Raw genomic sequence first — 16,364 nt, forward strand, 5'->3', positions numbered from 1 at the left:
TCCAGTGGAATCTTTCCCGTGATCCGGTTGGTTTCTCTCCACGTTTTCCCTTCCAGCCCTCCACTTCTTCGGATCAATGGATGTTACAGCTCTAACTCCCATCTCACATACTGCTGGTGGACAGCTCCAGTAACAAGTGAGAGCTTTACATCCCCTTTTTCTTTCCCCTTCTTTCCCCCCCCACACCAACATCTGCCAACAAGGAAGAAAATCACAAGCTTTCCCTTTTGTATTCTTCTGATTTTTAATTTTTTTTTATAAATACATATATATTTTGTACTTTGCCCAGCTGTGGAAATGGAGCAACCCCCAATCTTTTGATGCACCCTGGTTCGCTTTTTTTTGCAGTATTTTTCCATGTATGGTTTTCCAGCAGTGGGAGCACTGTTCCCCACCTTTCCCCCTTTTCCTTGAGTTTGTTTCCTAACATAATCTGGAGGCTTGGCGGCTCTTGGACTGAATATAACTTTTTCCCTCCACATCCCCCAACTCCCCCTTTTGCTGAGCTTTGTCAGTGGGGACTGGAGAAAGAAAAAACAGAAGAGGAGGAGGCAGAAGGGGCTGTGTGTGTGATTGTTGCTGGTGCTCAGGACCCAAATCTCTGTAGGTGTGTGTTGAAATATGGAGAATAGTCTTGGATGTGTCTGGGTACCAAAGCTGGCTTTTCTACTCTTCGGATTTTCTCTGATCAGCCTGAATCTTCAAGTCACCGGTAAGTGATCACTGCCTTATTTGTCTTTTGCACTCCATGGATAAGGGTGAATTTTGCAAAACCCTAAGGAATGTGCCTATCTCTTATGTGTTATCGGCCTTCCCCCCCCCCCCTTTCAATTTTGTTGTTGTTGTGGATCAGTGTAGGGTTTTTCAGGTAGTTGACATAGATTTGGAAAGGAGTGAGATGAAATCCGGTTTAGAAGCACCCTGAGCAGCCTCTGAAAAAGGAAAACCAACTGAAAGGAAAGAAACCCAGAAAAATAAAGGAGAAATGTGGAAGGAGGTGCTGATAGTGTGTGTGTGTGTGTGTGTGTGTGTGTGTGTGTGTGTGTGTACACTGGTTTGTATTTTCTCTTTTGCACCTGACCACTGTTGCAACTGGATTTATTTGCCTGTGGCTTTGTTTTTTATCTTTAGGCTGAGATGGGATCTATAGATTTATTTATATTTTTCAGACGGTAGGGGAAGGGTAAATGATGAAAAGCAAAATATTAGTTTGCAAGATGGAAAATGTAGTTATTTGCAGAGCTCTCCAAACTCCATTTGATTGATATTCTTTGGGGCTGCCTCTCTCTCTCTCCTTGCACTTGGCAGGCACATTTTCTGATTAAAAATGGCAAAGCTGGTTTGTATATTGAATTAGGATAGAGAAGGAAAGAGGGGGTATTCATACTGTGATGCTCAGGAGCTATCTATGTTGGAGGCAGAGAAGAGCTGGGAATTAGAGATTTTTTTAAAAAAATTCAGGAATTGGAGTAATATCGAGAAGTGTTAGGAACTAAGAAAGTGCAGCTTCGATTTGTAGGTGACTCTGTGTGTGTGCGTGTGTGGTGTGTGTAGAATGTATGTGGGAAAATATTATTCTCCAGTGATCATTTTTTCTCCAGAAGAAAATGAGCTGGGTTTCATTAGGAGCAATCTTAGAAAGAGAGAGGCATGAAAAGCAAAAATAAATAAAATAAACCCACACAAATTGCTTCCACACCAGCTGCTGCTGAACAATAGAAACCGATAGCCCCCTCCACCCCCATACACACACACACACACTCTCTCTCTCTCTCTCACACACACACACACACACACACACACACACACACACACACCCCACACCCCACTAAAGCAGCTTTTTTTATGATGGGGAAAGTGCTGCATATGAAAGCCTTTGCAAAAAGATCTTTACCCTAGACTAGTATCATTCAGAATATCAGCTGTATGCAAATAGAAATGCCTTAAATTGTTCATATAGATGATGCTTCCTTTTAAAATATATATATATATATTGTTTGGCTTGCTTTGGAGAGCTAGTAAGTGAATTGGGAAGATGCTTCTGTTAAATACAAGAAGGTTCATTTTGTGTGTGTGTTTGTGTGTGTCCGTCACAATGTCCTCTGCAATAACTTGCATGGAAGGTGGCACTTGGGCAATCAGAGCAGGATAATAGGTGTGTCTCTTGAATTTCCACCTTAAAGGCTAGTAGTTGGGAGACATGTCAGTGATCCTCCTTCTGGAACGATGATTGACTTGCAGACTTCTTTGCGGGCATATGGCGAGTTGGGGTCATGTGTGCATGCAAGAGAGAGGAAGGGAGTGAGGATGCACACTGTCTTAATGATGTCGTGGGGGGAATGATGTCTGATATTATGCAGAGAACTCATTACAGGATCAGGTTGTTTCCTAGCTGTACATTTTGGTTGTGCATTTCACTCTCTGCGTATAATGTGTATTTATCGTGCTGCTTTTTGGAGATATGCATCTCTGTGTTGTACCAAGTTCCCTGATCTGTCCTTTGCAATCTAGAATTGTGCAAAGTTTTCCCTATGGTTAGCCTCCAGATCCTTCCTGAGATTGTTGTTTTGAGCCCTCTTTTCACAATCTCTGGATTCAACTGACAAAATAAGAGATCCTGCGTCTTTAAGGAAATGTTATTCAAGTGGCTTTGGCCTCTGCTCATTAATCTGAGTTTCCACTACTCTTCTTAGTAGCTATTTTCTCTTTTCAGAAACCTAGTAGGGGACTAGGGTAGCGAAGAAAGCATAATTCACTCTATGAAAGGACCAGTAGGAGGTGCCCTTAATAAAGCCAAGTAGCTGGTTTGCTGTTTGGCAAAATTCCCATTCGGCAGGGCATTTAAAGATTTGTTGACTAGAAACAAAGGGCTTATAGAGATGCACAATGGGACTGTGTCCTTTCACACTTTCTAACTAAACCCCAAAGCTGGTTTGGAGATGTAAGAATTTGTTAAAAACTTTAATAACAAAGAGCAGTGTTGCACAGTGTCAACATATGAGGAGGAATATGCTACCTTTGTGCCTGAATGAAGTCATTCAAGTCCCTTCCATTCACACTTCCATTGTCTGTAAGATGCAAAATGTTATGTGGTAGGCGATCAAAAGTAAAATCCAAAAAAAAAAAGGTTCTTTTCTCTGCACAAAATCTGAATGCACAGAGGCATATGTTACTGAGCAAGAATTGACGGGCAATGTTCGCTGTTTTGGAAAAAGAACAGGAAAAGACATTATTAATTAGAACCAAATCTCTGACTATTTAGCACTTAATACTGGAAAGTAAACACATATATGGCACTATATAGTTTGCTTGCCACTCATAATTAAGTAAATGCAAACTACTCTTTTGTCTGGAGGGGGAAACAAAACCCAACATGATTATTTGTTATTTTACTCTCACATCTTGGTATGCTGTTTAGCATGGTACAACATGTCAGAACCTTGTGGTGCCTGGCCAATATGGCAATCCCTTTCTCTCTGAGTGGTGCAGTATAAATCGACAGTGACTTGTCACAACATCCATTTCACATGCAGCAGAGTTGCCCTCTGTGTTATGACGCATGGGTTATACGAGTGTGTTAGGTTAGGCTTAGGGTATTTGATTACATATTCTTAAAAGTTGTGACGGTCATGATTGAGGGCAAGCATTTCAGTCTATATATTTGCAGCTTTGTCATTTTATAATTACTTGATTTATGTTTATACAAACACTATTTGCCTTCTGTTTCTCTTTTTACTCCCCCGCCCCCAGTTTGTGCAGAATTAAGGCCAAATCCTGCTCTCAGTTACACGTGGGTAAATCTGGACTAATTCTTTCAATGGAGTGTCTCCAGATTTGAAGTCAGAATTTCATCCTCCGTTTATTTCTCATTCCTGAATTCCCCTCCAACATACTTCCCAGCACATAACACAGCACCAGCTGTCTATTCTGGAATCCAAGCCATGACAGTGCCACCACGATATAGACAGCCATACTATTCAGACTTAAACCAAGTCTTCTGGAGTGAGTCACTCCAAATACCCACTTGAGGTCCATGTGGAGTTTTGTCTGAGTAAGATCTGCATAATTGGGTCATCAGTCTAAGACAAGAGCTGGTACGCTGACAGTGTAGTCTGAATTGCCCAGTGGGTCCTTTATCTGTAGCTGACTGCTCCCTCTGCCACCACACCAGCGTCTTTTCCCTCTGCTAGCGGAAAATCTAGTTTTGTATCACCAGTCCTGCCTCATCAGCATCCTGCCTTTGGTCAGCATTAGATTTGTGCAGTGTGCATGTGATATATCACTGTATTCTCTTTGACTTTACTTTGCAATATTGCTTATCACTTGGATTGTGCTTTAACCTAGTCTCCAAGATATGTATATGTATGTGCGTGTATTCTTTATGCTGCCCAGTTTGGTTTCTTATTGAGCATAAGTGGCATTTCATGAATTCCCTCAATGATATGCTGCCTTTAATAAAACGTTTTCTCTTTGATGATCTTTCAGAGTAACTCCTCACAGTCTCACAATGCACTTACTTTCATCCACATGTACTTTAGAGATCCATCATTGAACTCCTGGCTCTTATTTTCTGCCTAGTAAAAGAGAGGTTATAAAATCAAAATAGTTTTCTATGTGGCTGTTTGTACAGCAAATGCAGCTACAAGGATACAGTTTCTAAACTGATTTTGCAACTGTACTTCTAATGGAAGAGATCGTTGTGGAGATCACTAAATAAATGTGTTTACTACCATACCATAAGAAGTTCTTCCCATTGCAATACTTCAAAAACATGCTAGACCGAACCGTCCCTGATTTTGCTCTTACACTCATCTTAAACCAGTGTTACTGTGTTGGCTTCAGTAGAGTGACTCCTGATTTATGCTGAGTCAAATAAGTGGAGAATCTGTCTTTTTACACTGGTAACTAAGGGTCAGGCTCTGGTCTTAATTACACCAGTGTAAATAGGAGTAATTTCATTTAGATCAGCAGAGTAACTCCATATTTACAAGAGCAAAATTTGTAGGAGAATTTGACCCTCAAAGGCAGATTATATTTTCATTTTTATAACTTCATTTCTCATTGAAATGCAGAATTGGTATAGACTGATCCAATGAAGACAATCTCTCTTTGTTGTAGTATAAATAGAAGTAAATTTCTGAAGATGTTGGCTTTGCCTGTGTAAAATGAATAATGACAAAATTTCATAGAGGCCTTCAAGACTAATTATCTAAAGACAGAATTTCACACGATTCTGTTAAAATAATCCCTTGGGTGAATCATTGATTTACATTTTATATCTCTAGTAAACATGTTAGGCCTAATTCTGATTTCACCTATACCACAATTGTAGTAATGTATCTTCACTGACTTCAGTGGACTTGCTCCTGATTTGAACCAGTGTGAGATCTGCATATGTAGGGTTCTATCTTGCAAGTTGTTGAATGCCTTCAACACTCATTGAGTCAACACCCAACAGAAAGCATATCACCTCTCTGAAGTCTGGGCTTTTTCAATAAAATGGGTAAATTATTGACTTTGTAATTTTGGGACGCTTTGCACACCCCAAATTCAGATTTGCACAAGCAAACTCTTTGATTTGTGTATGCATGCCTGAGATTCTGGGTGCACAAAAATTAGGTGTCACTATCCCTACTCTTCAAGCCCAGGGGACAGAATGTTGAGTGCAAATTTAAAGGTGGAGTTGAGGCCATACTGTTACGCTGATTTTAGCAGCAGAATCATTGTACCATATTGTATCAGACTTCTTTTCAAATATTTTTCACTCCCACCTTAAAGATTTCCTTCTCAAACGTTATGAGCATTTGTGGGGATATCCCAAGTTGCTATTGGTTTTGATCGTCATGAAATAACAAATAGTGTGTTCACTGCATATGCACCCTCTCTCCTCCTTTCTTTCCATAAAGTTTGCTGTCAGTATGCCAACATTTTTATGGCTGATTTAGAACAACGCTTCCTCAGCTCTCGTCCCCTAAAGCCCCTACTCTACTTGCGCTATATTGATGACATCTTCATCATCTGGACCCATGGAAAAGAAGCCCTTGAGGAATTCCACCATGATTTCAACAATTTCCATCCCACCACCAACCTCAGCCTGGTCCAGTCCACACAAGAGATCCACTTCCTGGACACTACAGTGCTAATAAACAATGGTCACATAAACACCACCCTATACCGGAAACCTACTGACCGCTATTCCTACCTGCATGCCTCCAGCTTTCACCCTGACCACACCACACGATCCATCGTCTACAGCCAAGCTCTGCGATACAACCGCATTTGCTCCAACCCCTCAGACAGAGACAAACACCTACAAGATCTCTGTCAAGCTTTCTTACAACTACAATACCCACCTGCAGAAGTAAAGAAACAGATTGATAGAGCCAGAAGAGTTCCCAGAAGTTACCTACTACAGGACAGGCCTAACAAAGAAAATAACAGAACGCCACTAGCCGTCATCTTCAGCCCCCAACTAAAACCCCTCCAACGCATTATTAAGGATCTACAACCTATCCTAAAGGATGACCCAACACTCTCACAAATCTTGGGAGACAGGCCAGTCCTTGCCTACAGACAGCCCCGCAACCTGAAGCAAATACTCACCAACAACCACATACCACACAACAGAACCACTAACCCAGGAACTTATCCTTGCAACAAAGCCCGTTGCCAACTGTGCCCACATATCTATTCAGGGGACACCATCACAGGGCCTAATAACATCAGCCACACTATCAGAGGCTCGTTCACCTGCACATCCACCAATGTGATATATGCCATCATGTGCCAGCAATGCCCCTCTGCCATGTACATTGGTCAAACTGGACAGTCTCTACGTAAAAGAATAAATGGACACAAATCAGATGTCAAGAATTGTAACATTCATAAACCAGTCGGAGAACACTTCAATCTCTCTGGTCACGCGATCACAGACATGAAGGTCGCTATCTTAAAACAAAAAAACTTCAAATCCAGACTCCAGCGAGAAACTGCTGAATTGGAATTCATTTGCAAATTGGATACTATTAATTTAGGCTTAAATAGAGACTTGGAGTGGCTAAGTCATTATGCAAGGTAGCCTGTTTCCTCTTGTGTTTTCCTACCCCCCCCCCCCCAGATGTTCTGGTTTAACTTGGATTTTAACTTGAAGAGTGGTCAGTTTGGATGAGCTATTACCAGCAGGAGAGTGAGTTTGTGTGTGTATGGGGGTGGGGGGATGTGAGAACCTGGATTTATGCAGGAAATAGCCCAGCTTGATTGTCATGCACATTGTGTAAAGAGTTGTCACTTTGGATGGGCTATCACCAGCAGGAGAGTGAATTTGTGTGGGGGGGTGGAGGGTGAGAAAACCTGGATTTGTGCTGGAAATCACTTTAGATAAGCTATTACCAGCAGGACAGTGGGGTGGGAATAGGTATTGTTTCATATTCTCTGTGTATATATAAAGCCTGCTGCAGTTTCCACGATATGCATCTGAGGAAGTGAGCTGTAGCTCACGAAAGCTTATGCTCTAATAAATTGGTTAGTCTCTAAGGTGCCACAAGTCCTCCTTTTCTTTTTGCGAATACAGACTAACACGGCTGCTACTCTGAAACCTGTCTTTTTTTTAGCACTCTTTCTGATTATAAGCAACTGTAATTGCTAACTAATGCTCAGAATGCTTGATGCTTGCATATCCTGGTTTAATGTTGGTAGAATGTCTTTGTCTTAGGCATTAAAGAGATTCATTCCTTTGGAAAAAAGAAAAGGAGTACTTGTGGCACCTTAGAGACTAACCAATTTATTTGAGCATAAGCTTTCGTGAGCTACAGCTCACTTCATCGGATGCATTCCTTTGGGTCTTCCATATAGAATCCTGTAAGGAAAGCTATCAAATTAGCTTTATTCCATGAAAGGCAATGGCTGAAAGTTATAAAGAGTAGTCTGTGATTTCTGATAATCAATACACTGATAAAGCAGAGTATATTTTTCTTGAAAGATAACAAAATGGATAACTGACCTATCAAAATTGTTTCTTTTAAACAGTGTTTGTCAATTTCAAATTTGATGTGAAAGACTACAGCTATACTGGGATAATGTAAGAACATCTCATTTGGTAGTTTATAGATACCCTCATGGTAAAGGAAACTACAGCTACAGAGAGACATGAAAAAATTCACAATTAAATATCTGCTTCAGTCTCCATTGATGGCAATCATTTACCAGCAGGAATACCAATACGTACTGTAATTTTATAAATGCTACGAATACTCAAACTATATTGAAAACTGGTTAAGCGGTTGCCCAAAGTATTGGTAAAATACGGAGAAACTCTTTAAAGAGATACTATCACCATGGAAATTAAACGTCCAGTTGAAAATTTTGTTCCTACTCTTGCTACAAATATACCCCCTAAAGCTCTTAGAACACAAAGAGAGTAAGAGGGAAAACTGCTCTGTTTTTCTACTTTTTATTGAAGGAGTTTCCCATCAAATTTGATGAGACCAAAGACCAATTTCAGGCCGGCAGTCCTATCCACAGATGAAGGCAATTGTAGACAAATGTGCATTGCTTTAAGCCTCAAACAACTCCATATATGCAAGCTTTTGGAATCTTTCAGTCTGAGGTGACAGAGCTACCACCCTCGGATCTTGTCTTGGGCTAAGAGCTCCCAGGTGTTGAGGTCAACGTTGCAAGATTGACGGTTGCAGTGAAGAGTGTCTTCATAACATTTCCCTAGTCTGTCCATAAAATGAGTTCCAGTCTGCAGTTCTCCACAAAAGATGGTTTTCAGTATTTTACTGTCAGGCATACGGACCACATGGCCACATCACCTCAACTGTGCTCTCATTATAAAAGCATCAATGCATGTGATGCTGCAGCACTCAAGGACCTCAGTGTTTGGAATAAAATCTTGCCATTTAATTCCCACTATCCACCATAGACATCATAGGTTTTATGTGGCATTGATAACTAGTCCATGTATTTCAGCCATACAAGAGTGTTGTGATGGTAATGGCATGCCAAACATCAGCTTTTGTTTGCAGTCTGACACTGTGTTTGTTCCAGAGATGCTAAAGTTTTCCAAATGGATCACGGGTTGCACCAATGCACTTTGTAATGTCATTGTCAGTCGTTGTATCTCATGAAATGACACTGCCTAGGTAGCAAAATTTGTCAATGATCTTGAGTGGTACATCATCAATCGACACAATTTGAGTAGCTGCAGTATTTCCCAAGGCAGGACCATGACTTCAATCTTCTTTAAACTGATCATTAAGCCAAAATATTTTGCTGCACATGCAAAGCAGTCAGTAAACAACTGAAAGCCCCTGATGTTATGGGTCAATAAAGCACAATCATCAGCAAACAGTTTGTGAAAAATTGTCTTCATAACTTGTCTTTACATGCAAGAGATGCAGTTTTGAGACCACTTTATCCATGGGGTACTACATAGAAATGACACAATCAGTACTATTGTACACTTCGTAAATACTCAGTTTCACTGTTTTGCTGATCAGTTGGCAACCTGTCTCAAGCACTAGTACTGTATGGGAACGTCATTTTCAAACACTGCCTGCAGGGGGAGCTCACATAGAGTCACCAAAGTGTAGGACTGGAAGGGACATCAATAGGCCATCTAGTCCTGTCCCCTGCACTTAAGGCAGGACTACATAATAACTAGACCATTCCTGACAGGTGTTTGTCTAATCTGCTCTTAAAAACATCCAGGAGATGCCACAACCTCCCTAGGCCCTTTATTTAATTGCTTAACTATACTGACAGGAAGTTTTTTGTACTCTCCCCCTTCCTCTCTTCCCACCCCCCCAGTTCAGAAATACCAAAGCCGAAATTGAAAAGGCAGCAATAATCAGGCAAACAGGAATGTATGCAGAGAGAATGAGGAGGTAGATAGATGGATGGATCTGATAGAGGACTGTTGTAAACATCTGCTGGGAAGCAGAAAAACCCTTGTAACACTTTCTGAAGGTATGTTTTTATTTGTTTTTAAGTGTAAAGTTTCAGGAACATCATGTATTTTCTAAGGACCTGATCCCAACCTCATTGGAATCAATGGAAACACTCCTTTTGACTTCAGTGGACTTTTGGATCAAGGCCCTAATTGAGCACTGGCTGATGAGACTATTGAGATTGGAACCAATTGTTGTTGTGCTTTCCTTCTTTTGATTTTCAGCTTCATGATGGACTCCTGGCTCAACTTATTGCAGGACTTGAAGCCTTGGATAACACCAAGTGTAATATTGGAAGTCAGACTAGATGATCACAGTGGTTCCTTCTGGCCTTAGAATTTATGAATTGCTTTAATATCTGCTCCATCCTCCCTTGGGGTTCTATATGGTGAACTTCCAAGAAGTTGGACTTATTGAAATAGATACTTCCCAATGTCCTCTACTATGATCTTACAACTGGATGTTGGGGAGAAGTGTACAATAAACACATGGGAACACACTTCAAAATGTCATAATAGCTAAAATACCTGATTTATGCTCTCAATTTCCTAGACAATTACAAGTAACCAATCACAAATGAATACAATCAGGAATGTAATTGTTTTTAATATGAATACAGAAGAAGATTACTTGTCATCTAGGATTCCTGGTCATGAATTATAGACGATGTCCAAAGTCCAAGGTACTCTGCAAACAGAAAATATAGACTACACAGTGCAGTTGCTGCTGTCCTGTGTAATAATATACACTGTGGAATAAATAGGAGATCACTGTGAATTGCCAGGCTATAATTCTACCATTGAGTTCTGGAGATGAGTTGAACTGAAGGCAAAACTCATCTGACCAGAAGAGCCCTAAAATAGAAATACAGTTTCAATTTATTTTTTAAAATTTTTACATAATGTATGGTTCCATTGTCCTGTACACACCTGCCAATACATGAAGGGTTCAGATACTATGGTGGAATAGTCCATGTATATATATGGATGGGATGTATGGATAGCTAATTTCTATTCTTCCAGATAGTACTTGCTTGCTGCCTTTCTCTCCTCCTTGAACTACATTAGCTCCCATTGCTGCTTTCTGTTCCCCAAACTTCTTGATGTCTTCTGTTACAGCCCCCCTTCCAGCTCAGGGTTAATCTCCACCAGAGTACTTTTGCCCACTGCTCCAGTAGCTTTCATTACGCCACCACCACAGTGGCTCTTTGATCGGAGGTAGCAGCAGCAGCGACTGATAGAATAAAGTGATTTTCTTAGACAAAAAAGCAAGGAGAACAGCGAGAGGCTGTGGCATGGTAAATTGGTTTGAGGCTAATTTTGCTCTCCTTGCCTGGTGTTTTGGTACAGTAGAGGACGATACATTCTGTAAGCAAAAAATACTGGTACTTTGGCTTTGTCTCCTTTCCCTGACTGGTTGTGGATATGAGAGCTGAGTCTTAAATCTCCAAGGGAAAATGCTTAGGGCCAAATCCTGGCTTGGGTTGTTCATGCCTGAAAAGCTGCAGCCAACAGGGGAATCCTGAATCACAATTTATCTGTCCAATTCTATGCCCAGTTCTGGTTTCCCACCAAACTGACAGAGAATTAGATTAAGAAATTCATCCATTTGAATGAACCTTTAGGACCTTTAGGTAATTTAGTCTGATCTTCTGTATAATGCGGGACATAGTATTTCACCCAGTTACACCTGTACTGAGTGCAGTAACTTGCCTGATTAAAGCATCTCTTCCAAAAAGGCAGTCTTGATCTGAAAACTTCAAGAGATGGAGAATCCACCACTTGGTAGTTTGTTCCAATGGTTAATCACCCTCACTGGTAAGTTTTTTTTTTTTGGCCTTATATTTAATCTGAATTTGTTTGACTCTATCTCCATCCATTGGTTCTTGTTACATCTTTCTTTGCTGAATTAAAGAGCCCCTTCATACCTGGTATTTTCTTCGTATGAAGGTATACACCATGATAAGTCACCTTTTGATGTTCTTTTGGGTAGGCTAAACAAATTGACCATAGAGGCACGGATAGTCTGTGTATGCAGCCTCACCTGTCCCATTACACATTATTTACTCTGCTATTGTCAGGATTATTCTGTGTGAGACAGGGAGGGTGACCGTGAGGGCAGCCAATAATTGGCCCTATAAATATTCTTTCAGGGGCTCAGTCCAACATTTTCCTATTGACATCATTGTTTTCATCTTTGAATATATTTTAAGGTAACATAAAGATAAAAGAAAAGTATCTGAAAGCCAAAATTGGTTCAACAAATTTCCGGAATCTCTCTGCTCGGGATGTCTGAAGGCCTGTGACTGTATTAACTATCTGACTGACAGCTAAACTGGTAGGCATTTCCACCTGGCTCCAGAAAGCAGTGATTGCAGGAGATGTTGCAGTCATGGACAAGGATGATTGATATAATCATATAAAGCGCTTCTTTCTAGGGGAAAGATTTCCAAAAGAATTATAATTTTTTTAAAAAAGTTGCTTCCTTATAAGTTGAACAGACTTCTAATGAAATAGTGGAGTACTTGGGGGATACCTGCAGGCATACCAAGTGGAAGTTAGGTACTTTAGTCCCCAGCCATGCCTGCTTAAAAGTGCTCATTTGGTGCTCAATTCACATGCTGACCTCCTTCCTCTTTGAGGTTCTCTCTGATCCTTTCCCTCTTGCTAGCTGAAGACTAAAAAGCATTTAAAAAACACTCTTTGGGGGTTCTATCTAGAATATCCACGCTTTTCCTCTCTGTTACATGACGGGGGGAAAAGTATTTTAAAGAACTCAGTTGGGCCTCAGTCTACATGCTCTTCTTTTTCTCTTTGCCCTTTGCTGCCTCTCTAATGCTCAGGAAAAATGGCACTTAAAAATGCCCCCTCAGCTTTTCCCCTCCTTCCCTCTCTCAGATTCTCCGAAGCTGATGACACACAACAGAACATATTCAGAATGATACCCTGATGCTGTGACCTGGTTCTGAACTTTACCTTTGTATTATTCAAACACTGTGGGCTCTTGTTCAGGTTGAGGTTTTGTTTGCCATTATCTTGGTGGCAGGTGTTTTCGTAAAGCTCCTGATGGACAGCTATAAAGCTCAGGTTTTTTAATAGCATTTTTTTTTATGAGTCTCATGGAGAAATGTTTGTGTGAGCTCACCAAGGAAACCCTTGGGCTTTGTAGTGTGTGTGAAAGTAAGTTGGAAGTATATGACATTTCACAGTAGTTTGTTTGCTGTGATGTGTGGGTTTTTTCCCTCAATTCATCACATTTTGTAAATTTCATAGTCATTTGTAAATTTCACGGTATCTCTCACACAGTATTCCTGTTATCCAAAGTAAAAATCAGTTTATACTTGCTCACCTCCTTTTGTATACTGTATGCTTCTGAAAGAGCACTTGGGGAAGGAGACTTCCGTAACTCCCCATCCCTTATTCACCGCAGATTCACCTCTTTTGTTTTAAGAATGAAACAACACAGTTCTCTGCTCACAAGATTGAAAAGGTTCAGCTGAATCAGTGAAGAGCATCTTGTTGTACATTTTAAGGCCTTAGATTTAGACTTTGCTTTAGAAAAAGGAGGTTGGGGAAATTTTTGGTGAAAGAAAACTTTTTCGGATAAATTAAACGTTTTAATGTAGTGTTGGAAACTCCAAATGAACATTATTGTCATGTCATATCTACGAATCACAGTGTGAAACTGGCTAGTTTCACTTCTGTTTCTAATCAATCTCATTTTCCTGCTTAGGATGAGTGAAATGTAAAATTGAAACTATGGTCTATGTACCTTTTTGCAGTAATTGAAAGATGTCATTCCATGGCCACCTATAAATGTACAGAGTTTCCTTGCCTGCTACAGGGACAACTATAAGGCAACTGCTATTTTATAGTTAAAAAATACCCCTCAACTGCCCAAATGTGGGAACCAATATTTGACAGAGTTACAAATGAAGGACACCAAAAATCACTCATTTGAGTAACTTTAAAGTGCTGTAGAAGTCATTCCATTAGTGTAAATTATTCCTTTTATAAAACACAATTTAATGAGTCTTTCTGATGTAAATTACGTTTGGGAATAAAAGGGGGGACACACCAAATTTTGGAACTAAAACAAGTGATGTCCCATGGAATGACAGGTACATTTCAGAGGTATCTTCAGTTCTGATGCATAACGTTCCATACTGACTCTCTATGCATTCTCTTTCTCTCTCTCATCAAGACTCTATATTTGTTCTTTCTTTGGTTTTCCTTAATCTGAAATAGAGGTCATGTAGGCTGAAAAGTGTTGGGGAACGTGACATAAACAAAACAGCTGTACTTCCACACTGTTCCAGCAGCTTTCTTAAATTCTAAGTATTAAAGAGTAAATTAGATTTAAAAAAAAATCTGTTCATTTTGATGACCTAGAGGTTATAATAACAGAGAAAAGGATTCACTTAATATCTGGGGCCAGATAAAGGGCTGATGTAAATCTTCATTGACATAAATGCAGTTACACCAATTTAGACCAGCTAATCTTTATCTGAACAATAACCTTTTAATGCAATTTGCTGATGATGATTTTGCATGTTCCACATCATAATATAGATATTAACTCTTTCTTCACAACCACAGTAGACTAATCAGGCTTTGCTAAAGCAGCTGTACTGATATTAAAAGTGTTATAACATGACTGCTGAGGTTATTCTAGCATCAGTAACGTAATCAGGTTTTCATCTTTGTGCAGGGAATTTGTTAGGACCTGGTATTATATTATTAAAGTATTAGTTATATCTTGATTTGGGCATAATTGAATTGTATCATATTAATAAAACACAATTAAAATCAATGGCATATGATACCACTGTGAGGATGTGGGCACTTGTGGTTGTTTATAATGCCCTGCTAACAGTTCACATGAGACAAAAGCATGGATAGTTTTAAAATGAGCAAATTTTCCAATACTGATGGGTTTTTTTTCCTGCTTAAACGTGTATGCTGGCAAAGAGCCACCCCAATCCCTTGGAACAGTTGCTTTGTTTTGGATTGTCTTTGTGAATCAAGAGTGAAATATTTTTAATCTCTAACAGGCAGTGAAATAATACTGGGCTTTGTACTCTTTCTTAAGCTAAAGCTCCATTTAATGCAAATTCTCGAAGTATCACAGAGTGAGGCCATGAATTGAGAATGACAAGGTAGATTTCATTGTGCGGTGAGCCTTGTCTGTTAAACATGCAACGCTTTAGCCACATTGTCCAGCTATTTTTATCATCAGCTCTCATGGTACATCCTTAGAATGGGAGATGCAGCAGTTAAACATAGCTATCAAACTATCTAGCATTACAAAGTGCGTTGAAACTGTGAGCCTTGGGATAATAAGTTTAAATCCTAACAGAAAACTCGAGTGGAATCTAAAATAGAAGGATCATAGTGAGGTGCTCCCAGGTCTGTGCTTTGCCAGTGATATTGTTCTTATTGATGAAATCCAACATTGTCCCTCAGGGAGGTAAAAAGAGAGCTATAGATTCTTTGCTGGTTATTTCATTCACTACTCATCAGAGGTGGACACCAACAAGCACTGGTGTCACAGAGGCCTCCGGCTGCAACAGTAGTGCAAAGGAAAGATACTGCAGTGAAAACGCAGGATAAACAAGATTATCTGTCACTATGAGCTACGAGACTTAGAGAGCTGTAATGCTGGGAGTCTGTTATAGCAAAAGCATGGTCAATGTTGTACCGTTAATTATCTTTAAAGCAGTACTCCTCACTGTTTGTTTTTTTAATGGGAAATGCTGCTTAAAAATTGAGTGGTTTGGTCCCATATTACTAAAGAATTCTCAGACAGTGGATAAGTGGAATTACCTTGGTGCAGTTCAAATGATCTTTACATTTGATGGGTATTCAGTGTAATTTATTGTTCACGTTGCCAAAGTCTGCCTCTGTAAACGAATTGTGTGTGTGATCATTCATATGCCAGCTAACTGATAGGCACTGTTTAGTTTTGTTTATTACTGACATCTTCTATCTTGTCAAAAATTGCAGAGGATTACTTTATGCTGTGCTCCGTACTATTCCCTATATCAGTATATTCCTGTACGACATGCAAATGTGATGTGTCAGAAATAAGTAAACCATTTATGCGGGGTTGGCCAGGGTCACTGCTTGACTGAGAAACTTCCAAAGAACACCCAGTTGCTGTGAGAAGCGAGGCTGATGTTTCAGTTGGTGGCATTTTTCTCAAAGATAAAACTGAATCAATGCTGCAGCAGGTCATAGAGACCTAAAGGTTAAGGTCAGAAGGAACCACCAGATCATAGAGACTGACCTCCTGCATATCACAGTCCACCAACACCACTCGGCATCCACATACTAAACACAACAATGAAAATTTCATCAAAAATTCATAGCCCTGAGGAAACTAAACTATTACGAGCCACAGGCAGAGAATAGG

General features: G+C 40.0%; 1 protein-coding gene across 2 annotated transcripts in view; it reads left to right on the plus strand.

Moving 5' to 3' along the window:
• The first annotated feature begins 279 nt into the window (after positions 1-279).
• The window catches only part of DCC (DCC netrin 1 receptor), a 948,238-nt gene continuing 932,153 nt past the window's right edge, over positions 280-16,364 (plus strand). For both annotated transcript variants that reach the window (XM_084629005.1, XM_084629006.1), the window contains exon 1: positions 280-712. In XM_084629005.1, coding sequence (XP_084485131.1) covers positions 622-712 — 91 coding nt within the window. In that variant the 5' untranslated portion in view covers positions 280-621. The remainder of the gene's footprint in view (positions 713-16,364) is intronic.

The sequence above is a fragment of the Lepidochelys olivacea genome, assembly GCF_965140295.1.
Source record: "Lepidochelys olivacea isolate rLepOli2 genome assembly, chromosome: 5".
NCBI lineage: Eukaryota > Metazoa > Chordata > Testudines > Cheloniidae > Lepidochelys > Lepidochelys olivacea.